This window comes from Gamsiella multidivaricata, assembly GCF_025024155.1.
Source record: "Gamsiella multidivaricata strain RSA 2152 chromosome Unknown BC939scaffold_25, whole genome shotgun sequence".
In the NCBI taxonomy this organism is placed as follows: Eukaryota; Fungi; Mortierellomycota; class Mortierellomycetes; order Mortierellales; family Mortierellaceae; genus Gamsiella; species Gamsiella multidivaricata.
Window position 1 is genome coordinate 80,128 of NW_026251733.1, and position 12,190 is coordinate 92,317.

General features: G+C 49.3%; 5 protein-coding genes across 5 annotated transcripts; 2 read left to right on the plus strand and 3 right to left on the minus strand.

Annotated features, from left to right (window-relative positions):
* Positions 1–2,420: 2,420 nt before the first annotated feature.
* On the plus strand, positions 2,421–4,053 carry BC939DRAFT_396075 (peptide transporter PTR2-A; the record flags this gene model as incomplete). Its single annotated transcript, XM_051552262.1, has 2 exons — positions 2,421–2,508; positions 2,609–4,053. The coding sequence occupies 2 exons, from the start codon at positions 2,421–2,423 to the stop codon at positions 4,051–4,053; spliced, it is 1,533 nt and encodes a 510-aa protein (XP_051413205.1).
* Positions 4,054–4,117: 64 nt separating this feature from the next.
* BC939DRAFT_448422 (uncharacterized protein) lies at positions 4,118–5,235 on the minus strand. Its single transcript, XM_051555219.1, has 3 exons — positions 4,928–5,235; positions 4,473–4,832; positions 4,118–4,390 (listed from the first exon to the last, which is right to left on the minus strand). The coding sequence occupies exons 1-3, from the start codon at positions 5,090–5,092 to the stop codon at positions 4,187–4,189; spliced, it is 729 nt and encodes a 242-aa protein (XP_051413206.1). The 5' UTR covers positions 5,093–5,235; the 3' UTR covers positions 4,118–4,186.
* Positions 5,236–5,471: 236 nt separating this feature from the next.
* BC939DRAFT_448423 (uncharacterized protein) lies at positions 5,472–6,587 on the minus strand. Its single transcript, XM_051555220.1, has one exon. The coding sequence runs from the start codon at positions 6,462–6,464 to the stop codon at positions 5,826–5,828; it is 639 nt and encodes a 212-aa protein (XP_051413207.1). The 5' UTR covers positions 6,465–6,587; the 3' UTR covers positions 5,472–5,825.
* Positions 6,588–7,671: 1,084 nt separating this feature from the next.
* On the plus strand, positions 7,672–9,734 carry BC939DRAFT_448425 (uncharacterized protein). Its single transcript, XM_051555221.1, has one exon. It carries the CDS (start codon positions 7,755–7,757, stop codon positions 9,696–9,698), a length of 1,944 nt encoding a protein of 647 aa, XP_051413208.1. The 5' UTR covers positions 7,672–7,754; the 3' UTR covers positions 9,699–9,734.
* A 1-nt stretch (position 9,735) lies between these two features.
* BC939DRAFT_502228 (tRNA A64-2'-O-ribosylphosphate transferase) lies at positions 9,736–12,123 on the minus strand (the record flags this gene model as incomplete). The annotated part of the gene is made up of 6 exons (XM_051560263.1): positions 9,736–10,917; positions 11,012–11,363; positions 11,474–11,586; positions 11,703–11,743; positions 11,877–11,959; positions 12,044–12,123. 6 exons carry the CDS (start codon positions 12,121–12,123, stop codon positions 9,736–9,738), a joined length of 1,851 nt encoding a protein of 616 aa, XP_051413209.1.
* Positions 12,124–12,190: the final 67 nt, after the last annotated feature.

Sequence of the window (12,190 nt, forward strand, 5' to 3'; positions counted from 1 at the left end):
GGATTGAGTGATGATGTCGCGAATCTTGATAGCAAGGCTCTCGTCCAGTTCTTTTATAAGTCGTCCCGGTCGGTCAGTCTCCTCCTTGTTGCCAATGGTTCCAGTTCTTGCGAAAGCTATTGCCTTCCTGCAGGTGCGCTCTCCTACACCAGTCAGAGATGACAGCTGATGCGATAGTCCTCTCCCAAAGGGTTTCACTCGGTCTTGAACGGCAGAAGAAGTGTCAGGTGAAGTCTGCTTCTTGAAGACATGTGCCAGGAGTCGGTTCTCAGAGGGCGCGTAGACTGAACTGTCATGCTTGAACATATCAATGCCAATGCTGACGTCGGCGGGAGACTCGGCACTCCAAAATGTGTTGCCCTCTTGACCGACTGGATTGACTGCAGGAGGATTGTTGTCATTTGTTAGAGGCGGCCCCCTGGGTCAAGTACAGGAGCTGGAGAAGAGGTGGTGACAGAGTTGTTGTGCTTAGGGATGACTTCAATGGAAGTACGGACGTAGCGATAGTCCAGCGTTTTCTGAAGGGGGGAGATGTTTTCTGAAGGGGGGAGATGTTTTCTGAAGGGGGGAACATTTCGCCCTATGCATCAGTGGCTTAACGGGATTTTTGAATTGATTTTTATTGTAAAAAATATTAGGGGCGTTACTTCTTGGCGAGGACTGCGAGGACTCCAGTGGCGATGGTTCATGGCGCACCCTCGGGACAGTCTAGCGATAAAGTTTTTAATTGCCTGACCGAGTTGAGCAAGAGATATCAAATCTTCAGAATCGTGGCAATGAGGGAGGTACCCATTGAGAGATTTATCTGCCAACTAAGCATGCAATCCGATGCTGAACGTTCTACCCCCTCCATTTGCGCTCCTCCCGAACGGCATGCATGCGGGGATTCAATGACTTCCATGCTTCATGTACACGTAACATGCGGCGTATGGGATGTCTCTATTTGTCTCCATTTTTTTTTTTTATCCTGGCTATCAATGTTCATCGGATCGTGTTCCAAGAGGTCTACGAGTACCAGGGTGATTGAACTGATTCAGCCCTTTTGTCATGTTCCTTTTCTTCTTTTTTCGTTCTTTCTCTAGAGCGGCGTCGCTCATGGAAATCAAGCAGCTGAAGAAGGTCCACTCTGGCAAGGCAGATCTACTCGATCACTAGGAAGATGGTAGCTGTATTCTCTTGCCAGTAGAGAATAGATTACAACTCGCCGAATCAGTCGAATGATCCTGCAGCATACAAGTCCGGACCTCGCAGCTTTCATGCGAGCATGAGTGTGCTACAAAGAAGGAGCGGATCCGGTTTAGAGAGGTGAATTTTTGCCGTTTTTCCTCTTGAGGGTGTCCCATGCACGCGTTAGCGCAAGGATGGGTAAGAGCCAATTTGAGCAATAAGACGATTGGCTGCCATCGTACGTGATCGTGCTGCACAGTCGGTTATGCCGAATATTTTAACCTACTGCACTCACCGGGATAGGACAAGCCAAAACGTAATAAACTTGTCTGTTCAGTTCACCAAACAAACAAGGCAGCAAGCGATCTAGTCGAAGATCAGCCCGCAGTAGTAGTCCATGACATCGTGTAACGCACTTGTGTAATAAATATGTCTTTTGTAGGCGCAAGGATTGCACGCGCTAATGGTGCCTACAAAGAGTCAATGCTATAAGTCCATACGGGTGATATGCGCTCTGTATGTTGCTTTTGTGGTCAATCCCTCTCTCGTGAAGGGTTGACTTGCCTGCTCGCCTCTTGAGGAAGAATGGGTCAATGGGAATGAGTGCCGTTTCTGATTCATGATCGGATTCAGGGAGCATTGGCGGAGAAGGGGCCGAACGAAAGAAAAGATTACAATGGACAGTACAATAAAATGCAATGAACTTTTGGCCGTTGTATCCACCCGCTTGGCTCTGTTTGTTCCAGGTTTTCCACGCTACGCCGAGGAAGCAATTGACTAAAACCGCGCTTTCTCACGGCAGGGCGCTGGGAAACAAGCCAAAAAGAGCAAACGGCTTCCAGGCACGCATACACATACTAGGATACCACTGCATTCATAGTAAGTCTACTGGTCATTTCAATGCCTTCCGGAAGTCGCTTGCCTCGTATCATCCACGATGGAAAACTAATAAATATCAATCCAATGTCATCACCCATCCGCCTTCTTCTTCCTTTCCTCTCTCCACCTCGTGAACCTCTCCTTATCACCTTTTGACTCGGCGCGTTTATACTTTTCTTTTTCCCCCACCAACCTTCCTTCTTCTCCACGTTATTTCAGCACTCTTTGGTTCACACCTCTCTCTAGATACATAAACCATGGAAGCCTCACACACTGGCACACCAGCCATGGTGGACGACACAAGCAAGCCCCGCAACTTCGGCGACGTAGAAAAGCAAACCACCGGCAGCGGCTTCTCAGACGAGCATCATCACATGAAGGAGGTTGAGGTCAGCGAAGACCTCGACAGCAACATCCAGGTCGCTGGACCCATCCCCCTCGCCGCCTGGCTTATTATCGTCAGTAAGTATCACCTGTCTTTCTCCATCTGGCAGCTGTGTTTGCCTTCCCTACGATTACTCTGACACAAAGCTGTACAATCTCTCCTCGCTTCGTCATTCAGCTGAACTTTGCGAACGTTTTGCATATTACGGTGCCTCGATGCTGTTCCAGCGTTACATGCTGCAGCGCCTGCTGCTTGGCAAGAGCAAAGCAACGGCTATTTCCCGTGGCTTCAACTTCTTCTCCTATATGACCGCTATCTTTGGTGCCGCCGTCGCTGACAAGTGGCTCGGAAAGTTCAAGACGGTGCTCCTCTTTGCCATCATTTACACTCTCGGACTCGTCCTTTTGACCGTTTCGGCCATTGACAGCCTCAGGGAAACAGTGGCTCTCCCCGGCTTCCTTGTTTCAATCTTTTGTCTTATCTCCTGGGGTACCGGTGGTATCAAGTCCAACGTCTCGGCCTTTGCAGCAGAGCAGCTTCCCATCGAGGACTATCCTCACCCCAAGAAGGTCGGCTACACTGTCAACCATGCTGTTACGGTCGAGCGTCTCTTCCGCTACTTCTACATGGCTATCAACATCGGAGGCCTTCTGGGCCAAGGCATTACCCCTGCAGTCTCAAGCTACGCCTGGGATATCGCCTACATGATCCCTGCGATCGCTTTCGTTGTCGGCATCATTGTCTTCGCCCTGGGCAGAAACAAGTATTATGATCGTCCTCCCAACGGCAATGTTCTTGGAAAGTGTATCCGCTGCATTACCTATGCGTTCCGTCACCGCCATGAACGTCCTGAGGGAACTCACTGGGTCCAAAGTGCTTTGCCCCGCAATGGCGAGACTTTTGAATGGGACGCCAAGTTTGTGAAAGATCTGGAGCGCACGTACCACGCCTGCAAGGTTTTCTGTATCTACCCCTTATACTGGGCCTTATACAACAACATGACCGACAACTTTGTTAACATGGGTATCAACATGACACGTCCCAACTGGCTCAAGCCCGAGATGTTGTCGTTCGTCAACTCCCTTGTCATCGTCATATTTATCCCGATCCTCGACACGTTCATCTTCCCCATGCTTCGCAAGGCCGGCTTCCGCCTCGGACCAGTCAACCGTATCATCATTGGATTCTGCATCGTCACCTTCTGCTTTGTTTATGTCACGGTCCTCCAGCACTTTTTGTACAAGTCCGGACCATACTACAACTTTACAGGCAAGGATCCCAACGGCAACCATGTCGACGTCCCCACGGATATCTCGTTGATGATTAACGAGCTTACGATCTGGGCTCAACTCCCCGCTTACATCTTGATCGGCATCTCGGAGATCTTTTCGTCTGCGACCGGTTTGGAGTTCGCATTCAGGTCTGCAGCACCAGAGCTCAAGTCCGTAGTAATGTCGCTTTTCCTTTGCACGAACGCCTTTGGATCCTTGATCGGTATGATCCTGGCCATCTGGTCGAGCGATCCTAACTTTGTGTATTTGTATGCTGCTCAGGCTGTCGCTATGGCCATCATGACCGTCCTCTTTGCCTGGCGCTTCGCTAGGTTAGACAATATGGTCTGAACGTCACCGCATCTAGTCAATCTACATAAGTAATAATATCTTTTCTATATGTCAAAACGATTGGGTTTATTTTTCTACTCCAAAGGATGATGAGAGAGTAAGAGAGGAGCTGTAAAGTCCAAAAGGCGCGGCTTTAGAACCCGAGAATGCGCAGGTTACCCTCCGCAACAACGGTATACGCCTCCGTCTTCTTCCACTCCGCTAAGGATGGGATCACATTCACTTTCTCCCAAACAGTGTACAATGCAGGTGTTTTTTCTTTTGACACAAACCTGTCTCCGGTCAGCGTCACGATCATCTCCACTGCCAGTGCTAACTTGATATCGGCCAGAGACAGCTGTGTAAAGCAAGGTATATCACCAAATTAATAGCTGGAAGAGTGGTAGCCAAGTAAATCCTTGGAGATGTTCTTTGCATACCTTGTCATTGACATAATGCCCATTGGAGCCATTGGCATGCAGATGCCGCTCATGCGTCAACACAAAGGGTGGCAAGGCCTCTGTCAGGAACCTCTCCGTCATCGTAGCCTTGTAGGCTGCATCTCTCACAACGGCGATCCTCAAAAAGTAGTACGTTATGATCGCTTGGATCGAAGATGTGAAAGTGCGGACCTTGATCTCATCAAAGTCATCGTTGCCATAGAGACCAAACTTCTTGGAGAGATAGTGCTCGATCACTTCGGATTCTGGGACTTCGATGGTCTGTCCTGACGATGTGGTCTCGTAGAGCACAGGAAGCACTCCAAAGAGCGTTTCGCTCTTTTCTTTGTTTGCCCAGTCCTGTGCAACATTTCATTCATTCCAATGGGGGATGATTCTATTAGTTGGCGTAAAAAATTAGAACGGACGATTTCATGGGACATGCATGGACCAACCTCGGGAAAGACACATTCCCATTTGGCGCCCGTCGTCGCTAGGATCATGCGTACGGTTGCAGCCATGCCATGAAGCTTAAAATACTTGAGCTTGAACGTACTGTCCTGATTGTAAATACTTTCGTTCAGGGCAGTCCGAGCATTGTTGTCGAACGTGCGAGACATGTTGTTTGCTATTGTCTGATGAAGGGAAGAAGGGCTTTCGGTGCATTGAGGTCCAAAAGTGGACGAGACAAGCTCATCTTATATAGCGATTCGGATACGCCGCGTTTGCACAGTGCTCCTTCCTAAGGACCATTGAAGTACTAAGCATCCCGGTCCGAAGATGAATTCATATGGCATCACTCTTTTCCACAATGAAATCGATACAGGTACACTGAAGTGTAGATGCTGAGAAATCAGTCGGAAGTACACAGAGACGCGCCGCGTCTGTGTTTGTTGACTGATCGTCAGCGCACCTGTCTTATCTGTGTAATTGCGCATTTCAAAGGTTACCCTGCGCTTTATTAATTTTTCCTAAACAAGCTGTCAGATGCACACCTGACGCGTTTATATTCAAAGAATCGGGTCATATTTCGCAAGAGTTGTTGAATCAGACACGCTCTTTACGCTGCCCTTGTGTATGAAGGCCCAAATATAAGTGATGTTGGTGATGGCGGTGGCCGTGTTTGTACTTTAGAGCGGGCGCAGCGTCGCCATCAAAGGGCGGATACGTTGAAGCATGCTCGATCCTGTGGCGACCGTGTTAGTTGCCGTCGTCTTCGTTGCTATCACCATTGTCCTTCTCTTTCCTCTTTTGTGATGAACGTTTGTTGTGCTTTATCCAGAGATTTTTCGATTTCCTCCCATCAGGACCCTCCATATCCTCATCATCATAGTCATCCTCGTCGTAGCCATATTAGCCCCTCAATGGCGCTGTTGGTGTCTGTAACACCTTTTCTGTCACGGTAGCCGTCTTCGTGACGGTCTTATATACGGTTGTCGTCGTCTGGATGTATACCACTGGGCGGATTAGTCCTGCCTCTCCAATCCCTGATCCACCACCCCCAGCAGCCTTAATATCTACTACCCCCTCGAGCGCGTAATCCACTTCGGCTGTCAGATCCACGCCATTGTTGCACAGGCAAAGGACGCGAATGGAATCCGAATTAGGCACATGAATACAACGATTGATTTCGCCTTTGCCATTGTATTTGGAACGTGCGCGTTCCTCTGATGACAAGGAATTGTTGATATTGCCCGGGTCTTTGGCATCACCCCGCTGAAGACATCGGACATGGCAGAGGAATGTGAAGGATTTGCAAAAGGGCGTGACCGCTGTCGCGGCGAGCTCATCATCTGAGGACTGGGTCATATCAAAGAAGGTATGGTCAGGGCTGAGCTGAATGGTTTGCTTCAGGTTATCCAAGTTCTTCTTCTTGCTGCGCAGTGTCAACTGTGATGGATGGGCGTCGTTGATGCGCTGCTGGGTTGCCGAAACCGCGATAAGAGAGCTGGCGAGAAGGGTCCCCAGAGCCATGGCAATCTTTATCTTCATGGTTGTGTCAGTGTGCTGCCCGCGGAAGGTGGGCCAAGTCAATAGTTGAGAGAACAGAGGTCGATGAAATGGATTATGAGACGAGAGAAAATAAGGAGCGAGCTGTCTGGGAATGGGGCATTTTGTATTCATCTACATTCCTTTGTTCCCTCCCACAGCGATCATTCTTTATCTCCTCTAAAGACAATGGAATGTTATGCTCGTATATCTCCATTTTTCCCGGTGCCCCACGCCCAGAAAACATGCATACTTCCACGTCAGATACGCGCGTTCTATTTGATCGGCATAGGGCCCCAACTGGGTCTTTTACAAATGATGGCGTGTCCATTGACAGCATTTCCAATAGCAGGTGACCCATTCGTCACGCATAAGGTTGAAAAAAAACCCAGAGCTGAGTTAGTGCACGGCGCCACTCCACACGACTGCACATTGCCCAGGCCGTGGAGTGTTGTGGTCTAAGTGTGAAACATGTTACACCATGCTCTTCGCTCTGCGTGCGATGAACAATTGGCCCACGCAGAGATGAAAAGCCAAAGAAGAAGGAACGAAGGCTAGAAGAAAGGCAGTGTTTGTGAGCCCTGTATTTGCGTTTTTTTTTCTCCTGTCATTTGGTCAGCATTCTGCACTCTGGGGTGGCATAGCAACACATTGTCCATCTTTTGTACATGTAGTCTATCGCTCACCTTACTACATTTAAGCAGCTGCACACGATAGATCCTCGCTCATCTCTTCTTTTTCTCCTCGTCTTTGACAATACTTGTAATGGCTCTGCCTCCCCTTAAAAATACCATCCAAGGCATCCAGGACCAGTCCTTGGATGTCCTCCAGACCTTGATGATCCCGCTGAACCAACTCTCTATCTCTGCAGACGAGGGGTTTATTTGTTCCCAGCCAAAGCATGCATTGTCGCAGGTCGTCCCATCACCTCTCACGCCTTCGCTGTCTGGATGGAACAAGTTGCCGCCAGAATGTCTAGAGATCATCGTCCAAGTTCTCGATACGGATACTAGTACTCTCGCATCCCTCCTTCAGGTCAATCAGCAATGCTTCTTTTTGGTCGTGCCTCGACTCTACAGAGATCCTTTCCTGCGGATCCGGGAAATGTCCATACGCAAGAGCAACAACATTCGACTTTCCTCAATTAGCGAGAGAGCGCCACAAACCTTATCGATTTTAGAGGACCAACCACAATCCGCGACAAATACGCTCTACAATGCCGCGACAGAGACGACGGCAACAACAACGGTAACTGCAGCAGCAACGGCGGCGACATCAACAACAGCGAGCACAATGGCGGGCACGATGACGAGCCCAGCGAAGGTTGGCGTAGGCGCCATTAAGACTCAATTTGACGACGATGTGAGCAAAATTAATCAGATCCTCACGGCCCGACTCGAGGCCCGGGAATTTGCCCTGCTCTACACGTTGCTGTCGACCTTCATCCCACAGCTCTGCGCTAGGTTCCCTGACCTGAAAGAGCACTTCTTTCCAACATCGCCTTTTCGCGATTATTGCTCCTGGAGTAGAGAGCCTTTTGATTTTGGTCCGCATCACCACTCCGTCACATGGCCCCGTCAGCTCTACCTCCGCCACCTCGTTGTCCTAGATCTAGAAAAGCTGTGTACCCGTGCTCGGCAAAGTCGTGGGTCATGTCATGCAGGAAGAGCCCCTGTGGTGACTACAAGAAGGGATGGTGTTTTTCAGCGACAGTTCACGCCCGATCGCAGCAACCACAACTTGACAACAATTGGAGTACTGGATCATCTACAGCGCGCACTCTTAAATCAACCTGGTGCCGATAGAATTCAAAGTATGAGGATCCCGACACATCGGATGAGGACCTTCCAGCTGAGGCAGGAACGCGTACCCAGGGCCAGAGAGCGGAAGGGGCCGCCACCACTATGGCAACCATACTACCCGGAAGATGATGAAGAGGCTGTTGCTCCATCCCTTGAGCCTAGCAAAAGTGCTCCTATCGAAGAATTAAATCGACCTTACTGCTTCACCTTCAACAAACTGATGCACCTACGCCGCTTCGAGGTTTGCGATATGACCGAGAACGAGTGCGACTGGGAGACCCTTGATCGAGTACTTGCTACATTGCGGTTTGGACACCATCTTGGAAAGTCACATACCGAGGCCGAGAAGACCGCCAGAGGCGAAAGTGTAGCTACTTGCCAACTGAATAGAATCCAGATGTTTTCGCTCGAGACGCAAGCACCACTGACCTCTCATTTCAGCAAAGTCCTGAGTCACTTTGAGCACCTCGAAGTTTTAGAACTTAAACCAGCCTGCTGCCAACGACCGTGGTTCGCTGATTCACATCCAAACCTACATCGCACGCTCAGAGTCTTGAGGATCGGCACGACTACCTTTTACCGGGAGCACACCGCTGCTTTTGAGCATCTGGGTCAGTTTTTCAATCTGGAAGAGCTACGGATTGTCGTCAACAGTCCGCATCAGTTTCAGTGGGTCGTCAACACGAAGAAACAATTCCGGCTCGGTCAGCAGCAGAAGCAGCAGCAGCAGTGCCGTTCAGTAAACCAAGTCAATCGTACAGGAGCCGGCCTTGGACCCGCACCAATAACGTACATCAGGGACCAAGACAATCCTTTGCAGAAATGTCTTCCAAAGCTCAAGAGGCTGGGATGCTCGGTCGAAGGCGATAACCAATTCGTGAGCGTGAATACGATCATTGACGCATTTGGGGATCAGCTTGAGGAGTTTGTCGTCCGTGTGTTGAATTATGCTGAGAGCTCCCGCTTCGAACATCCATTCAGCCAACTCCGCCGACTTGCACTCCGTGGCGATTTTCTTTTTCGGTTCGATTACGAGAGCCTTGCTGAGCAGTGTCCCACGCTCGAAATGTTAGCTCTACAACACAACCGCTTCCTTCGATCCGTTGCCGACGTTCAAGATGATGCAGCCATGGTCGCAGCACTGGTGAAACTTACAAAGCTGCGGTGCCTGTACCTCGAAGGATTATGGCCCATTGATGATATTCAGCTACTCAAACTGGTGCAGGAGCGCCCGTCTCTGTACAAGATCGGGATCCATTACTCCGAGAATCTGACGTTTGCCGGAATGGAACAACTCGACAGAATACTGAGTGCTCGGGAGACAAAGTATCCACTCAAACCCAAGGGCCTGTATCGGCTGCCAGGCTACATGTCGGATTTCCTTGCGAAGGATTACGTATGGCGAACTACGTTTTTCGGCCATGAAGACGACTGATGCTCAACATAGCCTAAACTCAAACAAAATGAAAGCTTTAAAAAATTGTTTTCCTATTGAATTTTGCTGGAGGCGGATCAGAGGGGCTCATAAAATACGTGTTGACTATCTTCAGTGTTGCTCTTGATGGACGTGCAGCCAGACGATGCGACATGATCTGAAAGAGTCGCTTCTGGATCGTCTCCTTTGTTGCTGGTTGTGGTTGACCGTCGCTTGATCCGCAGTACCTCCCGGTTTCCTCGTCAAAACATGACACCAATAGTGCCAGCGCAATACCGACTGATCGATCCATTCCTTGCTGACAATGGATTAAGATTTTAGGCTTCGTCAGTTCCTCCTGCCCTTCACGTACTATTCTTGACGCATACAGTGACTCAATGGCCTTCTTTGCAATAGGTATCATTTCCAACAACTGGTGTTGACCCTTCTTTCCCTCCGCAATTGGTAGATGCAGGTAGTGGAACTGTTTTGATCCTTGAATAGGAGCTGGCAATACAGTCGCTGATGCCGTCGATGGCGTGCTCATTGCCACCAACTGATGCTCTTGAATGATACATAGCGATGCCTGAGCTCCGCCTGCTCCATTACCGCCCAGTTGCGAAATAATTTGCGAAGTCTCTTCTCCCTCAAACACCAGGTTGCGCCTGATCTCTGCAGCACAGTTGATCACCATGTCAAACCCTCTCTGCCAGCAATCAGGTATCTTCCCGCTGAAATTATTCCCGATCCAGATCGGACTGGGCTTGATCTCTGAACAAAGCTCCATAGACGGCGTGAACAAAATCCGGTCACTGCTGTCCTGTCGTCCCTTGCTCAGCTGATGTCGACCATCCTGTGCGATCTCATCTACCTGATGATATAAGCCCTCCAGTTGCTTCTTCTTTGCCTCGCGGACAACCTCCTGTACACGTTTCTCGCATTCTGTAGATGTGATGCCCTCCTCCAGCAAGTACTCTTCGTTCTCCCAGAATAAATCTGGAGTAAGTCCCTTGGACCACATCTCTTCATCGTCACCTGATCCCTGGACGTAAAGATATCCGTCGCACTCCTCCATTCCGTCCGGAACAACCCTGGAAGCGCTCAAGCAGATTACGGGAAAAAAGGCTACCTGACTGTAATCTGGAGGGTCGTTCTTAAAGATAAAACTCTGTGGGGTAATCCAGATCGGCCGGATCGGCTTTAGCAGACGTGTGGTCAAAGGCGTCAGGTCAGTGAAGCGCTAGTGTGACATAGAAATCGAGTTAGGTGAACATACTTCGAACGCATTGAAGTAGGGGAACTGGATTGACTAAGACAAACACTGCGCGATATACCATTAGTTTCTCTGCGAATCCGTCAATTTTCTCCGCAATCTGGGCATGCTCTGACCGAGAGATTAAACTTGGTAATGAATGATAGCGTATGTCCCAGCGTTCAGCATCTAACGAGGGCATAAGCAACGATGAAGCCGCAGTTACAGAGGCATCTCCTGGAAGCTCCAGGTCGTCCACTTGCTGTGGGGGGGCCATGCCTGGGGCTACCTGCTCCTGCTCTCGTAGTGCTGTGCAGGTTTGGAGGGCGCGTTTGTGTACGGCATTGTTGATGGTGGCACACCAGATGGGGATTGTTTTCGAAAGAGCATCCGGCACTCGCTTTCCCTTTCTGGTCGAGTCTACAATAATGCATCTATATCATCGTTGTTTGGTATTGAATATCGCTTATGAGGACGGATGCTCAGAAAGAAAAGCATTTTCATGGAGATATTTGCAGTGTATCTTTTCATTATCAATGATTACCCTCCGTTGTTGACGATCGTAGCGATCAAATGAGGATTATATCGGCGAAGGTTAAAGTCCCAACTACCCGTGTGTCCATCCGTCGACTTGAAATATACCCCAGGCTTTTGGATCTAGCACGTATCGAACGCAATTGAGAAAAAGTAGAAACGTTTTGCGCCTCAGTACAAGACTGAACTGCCGATCGGAAGGATATACATGTATATCGATAGAAGAACGTAATCGTTACCTTGAGCGGATGGACATACCATGTCCCACATCGCTCGTTGGCTAATGTTTAGGCACAAGGAGTTGGAAACCAAGCAAAAATGGTCCTAATCAGCTATGGCAATTTACTTCCCAAAGATGATGGCATAACCTCCGTGCTCCAGATTGCAGGACGGCCCAAATCTGTACGACTTACCAAGCACCGGAAACTGTGGGAAGAGGTTCGCTGTCTCGCTTACAAATGCCGCGTCTGCCTGTATTGATTTGAGTCGATTCAGCCTATGGACATACAAGATATATGAGGTTGCCTTGTCCAAATGTCCTAGAGGCCGGTTTTACTTGACTGGAAGACTAAATACTTACAGGCTCTTTGCATCCCTCCTCATGTCATCCCTATTGCTGCCATGTCCACTGTACTGCGTTGCTCTGATGCGACTCGTCATTCTTTTTCATCCGCTTTCGGGTTCGGTCAATCAGAGTCAAGAAAGAAAAAGTAGTGAATAAGCTGCA

Coding starts and splice junctions, on each gene's coding strand:
- BC939DRAFT_448422 (XM_051555219.1), bottom strand. CDS start 5,092: ATGTCTCGCACGTTCGACAACAATGCTCGGACTGCCCTGAACGAAAGT. Junction 4,833..4,927: donor GGGAATGTGTCTTTCCCGAG/GTTGGTCCATGC, acceptor AATGTTGCACAG/GACTGGGCAAACAAAGAAAA. Junction 4,391..4,472: donor GGCATTATGTCAATGACAAG/GTATGCAAAGAA, acceptor TGCTTTACACAG/CTGTCTCTGGCCGATATCAA.
- BC939DRAFT_448423 (XM_051555220.1), bottom strand. CDS start 6,464: ATGAAGATAAAGATTGCCATGGCTCTGGGGACCCTTCTCGCCAGCTCT.
- BC939DRAFT_448425 (XM_051555221.1), top strand. CDS start 7,755: ATGGCGGGCACGATGACGAGCCCAGCGAAGGTTGGCGTAGGCGCCATT.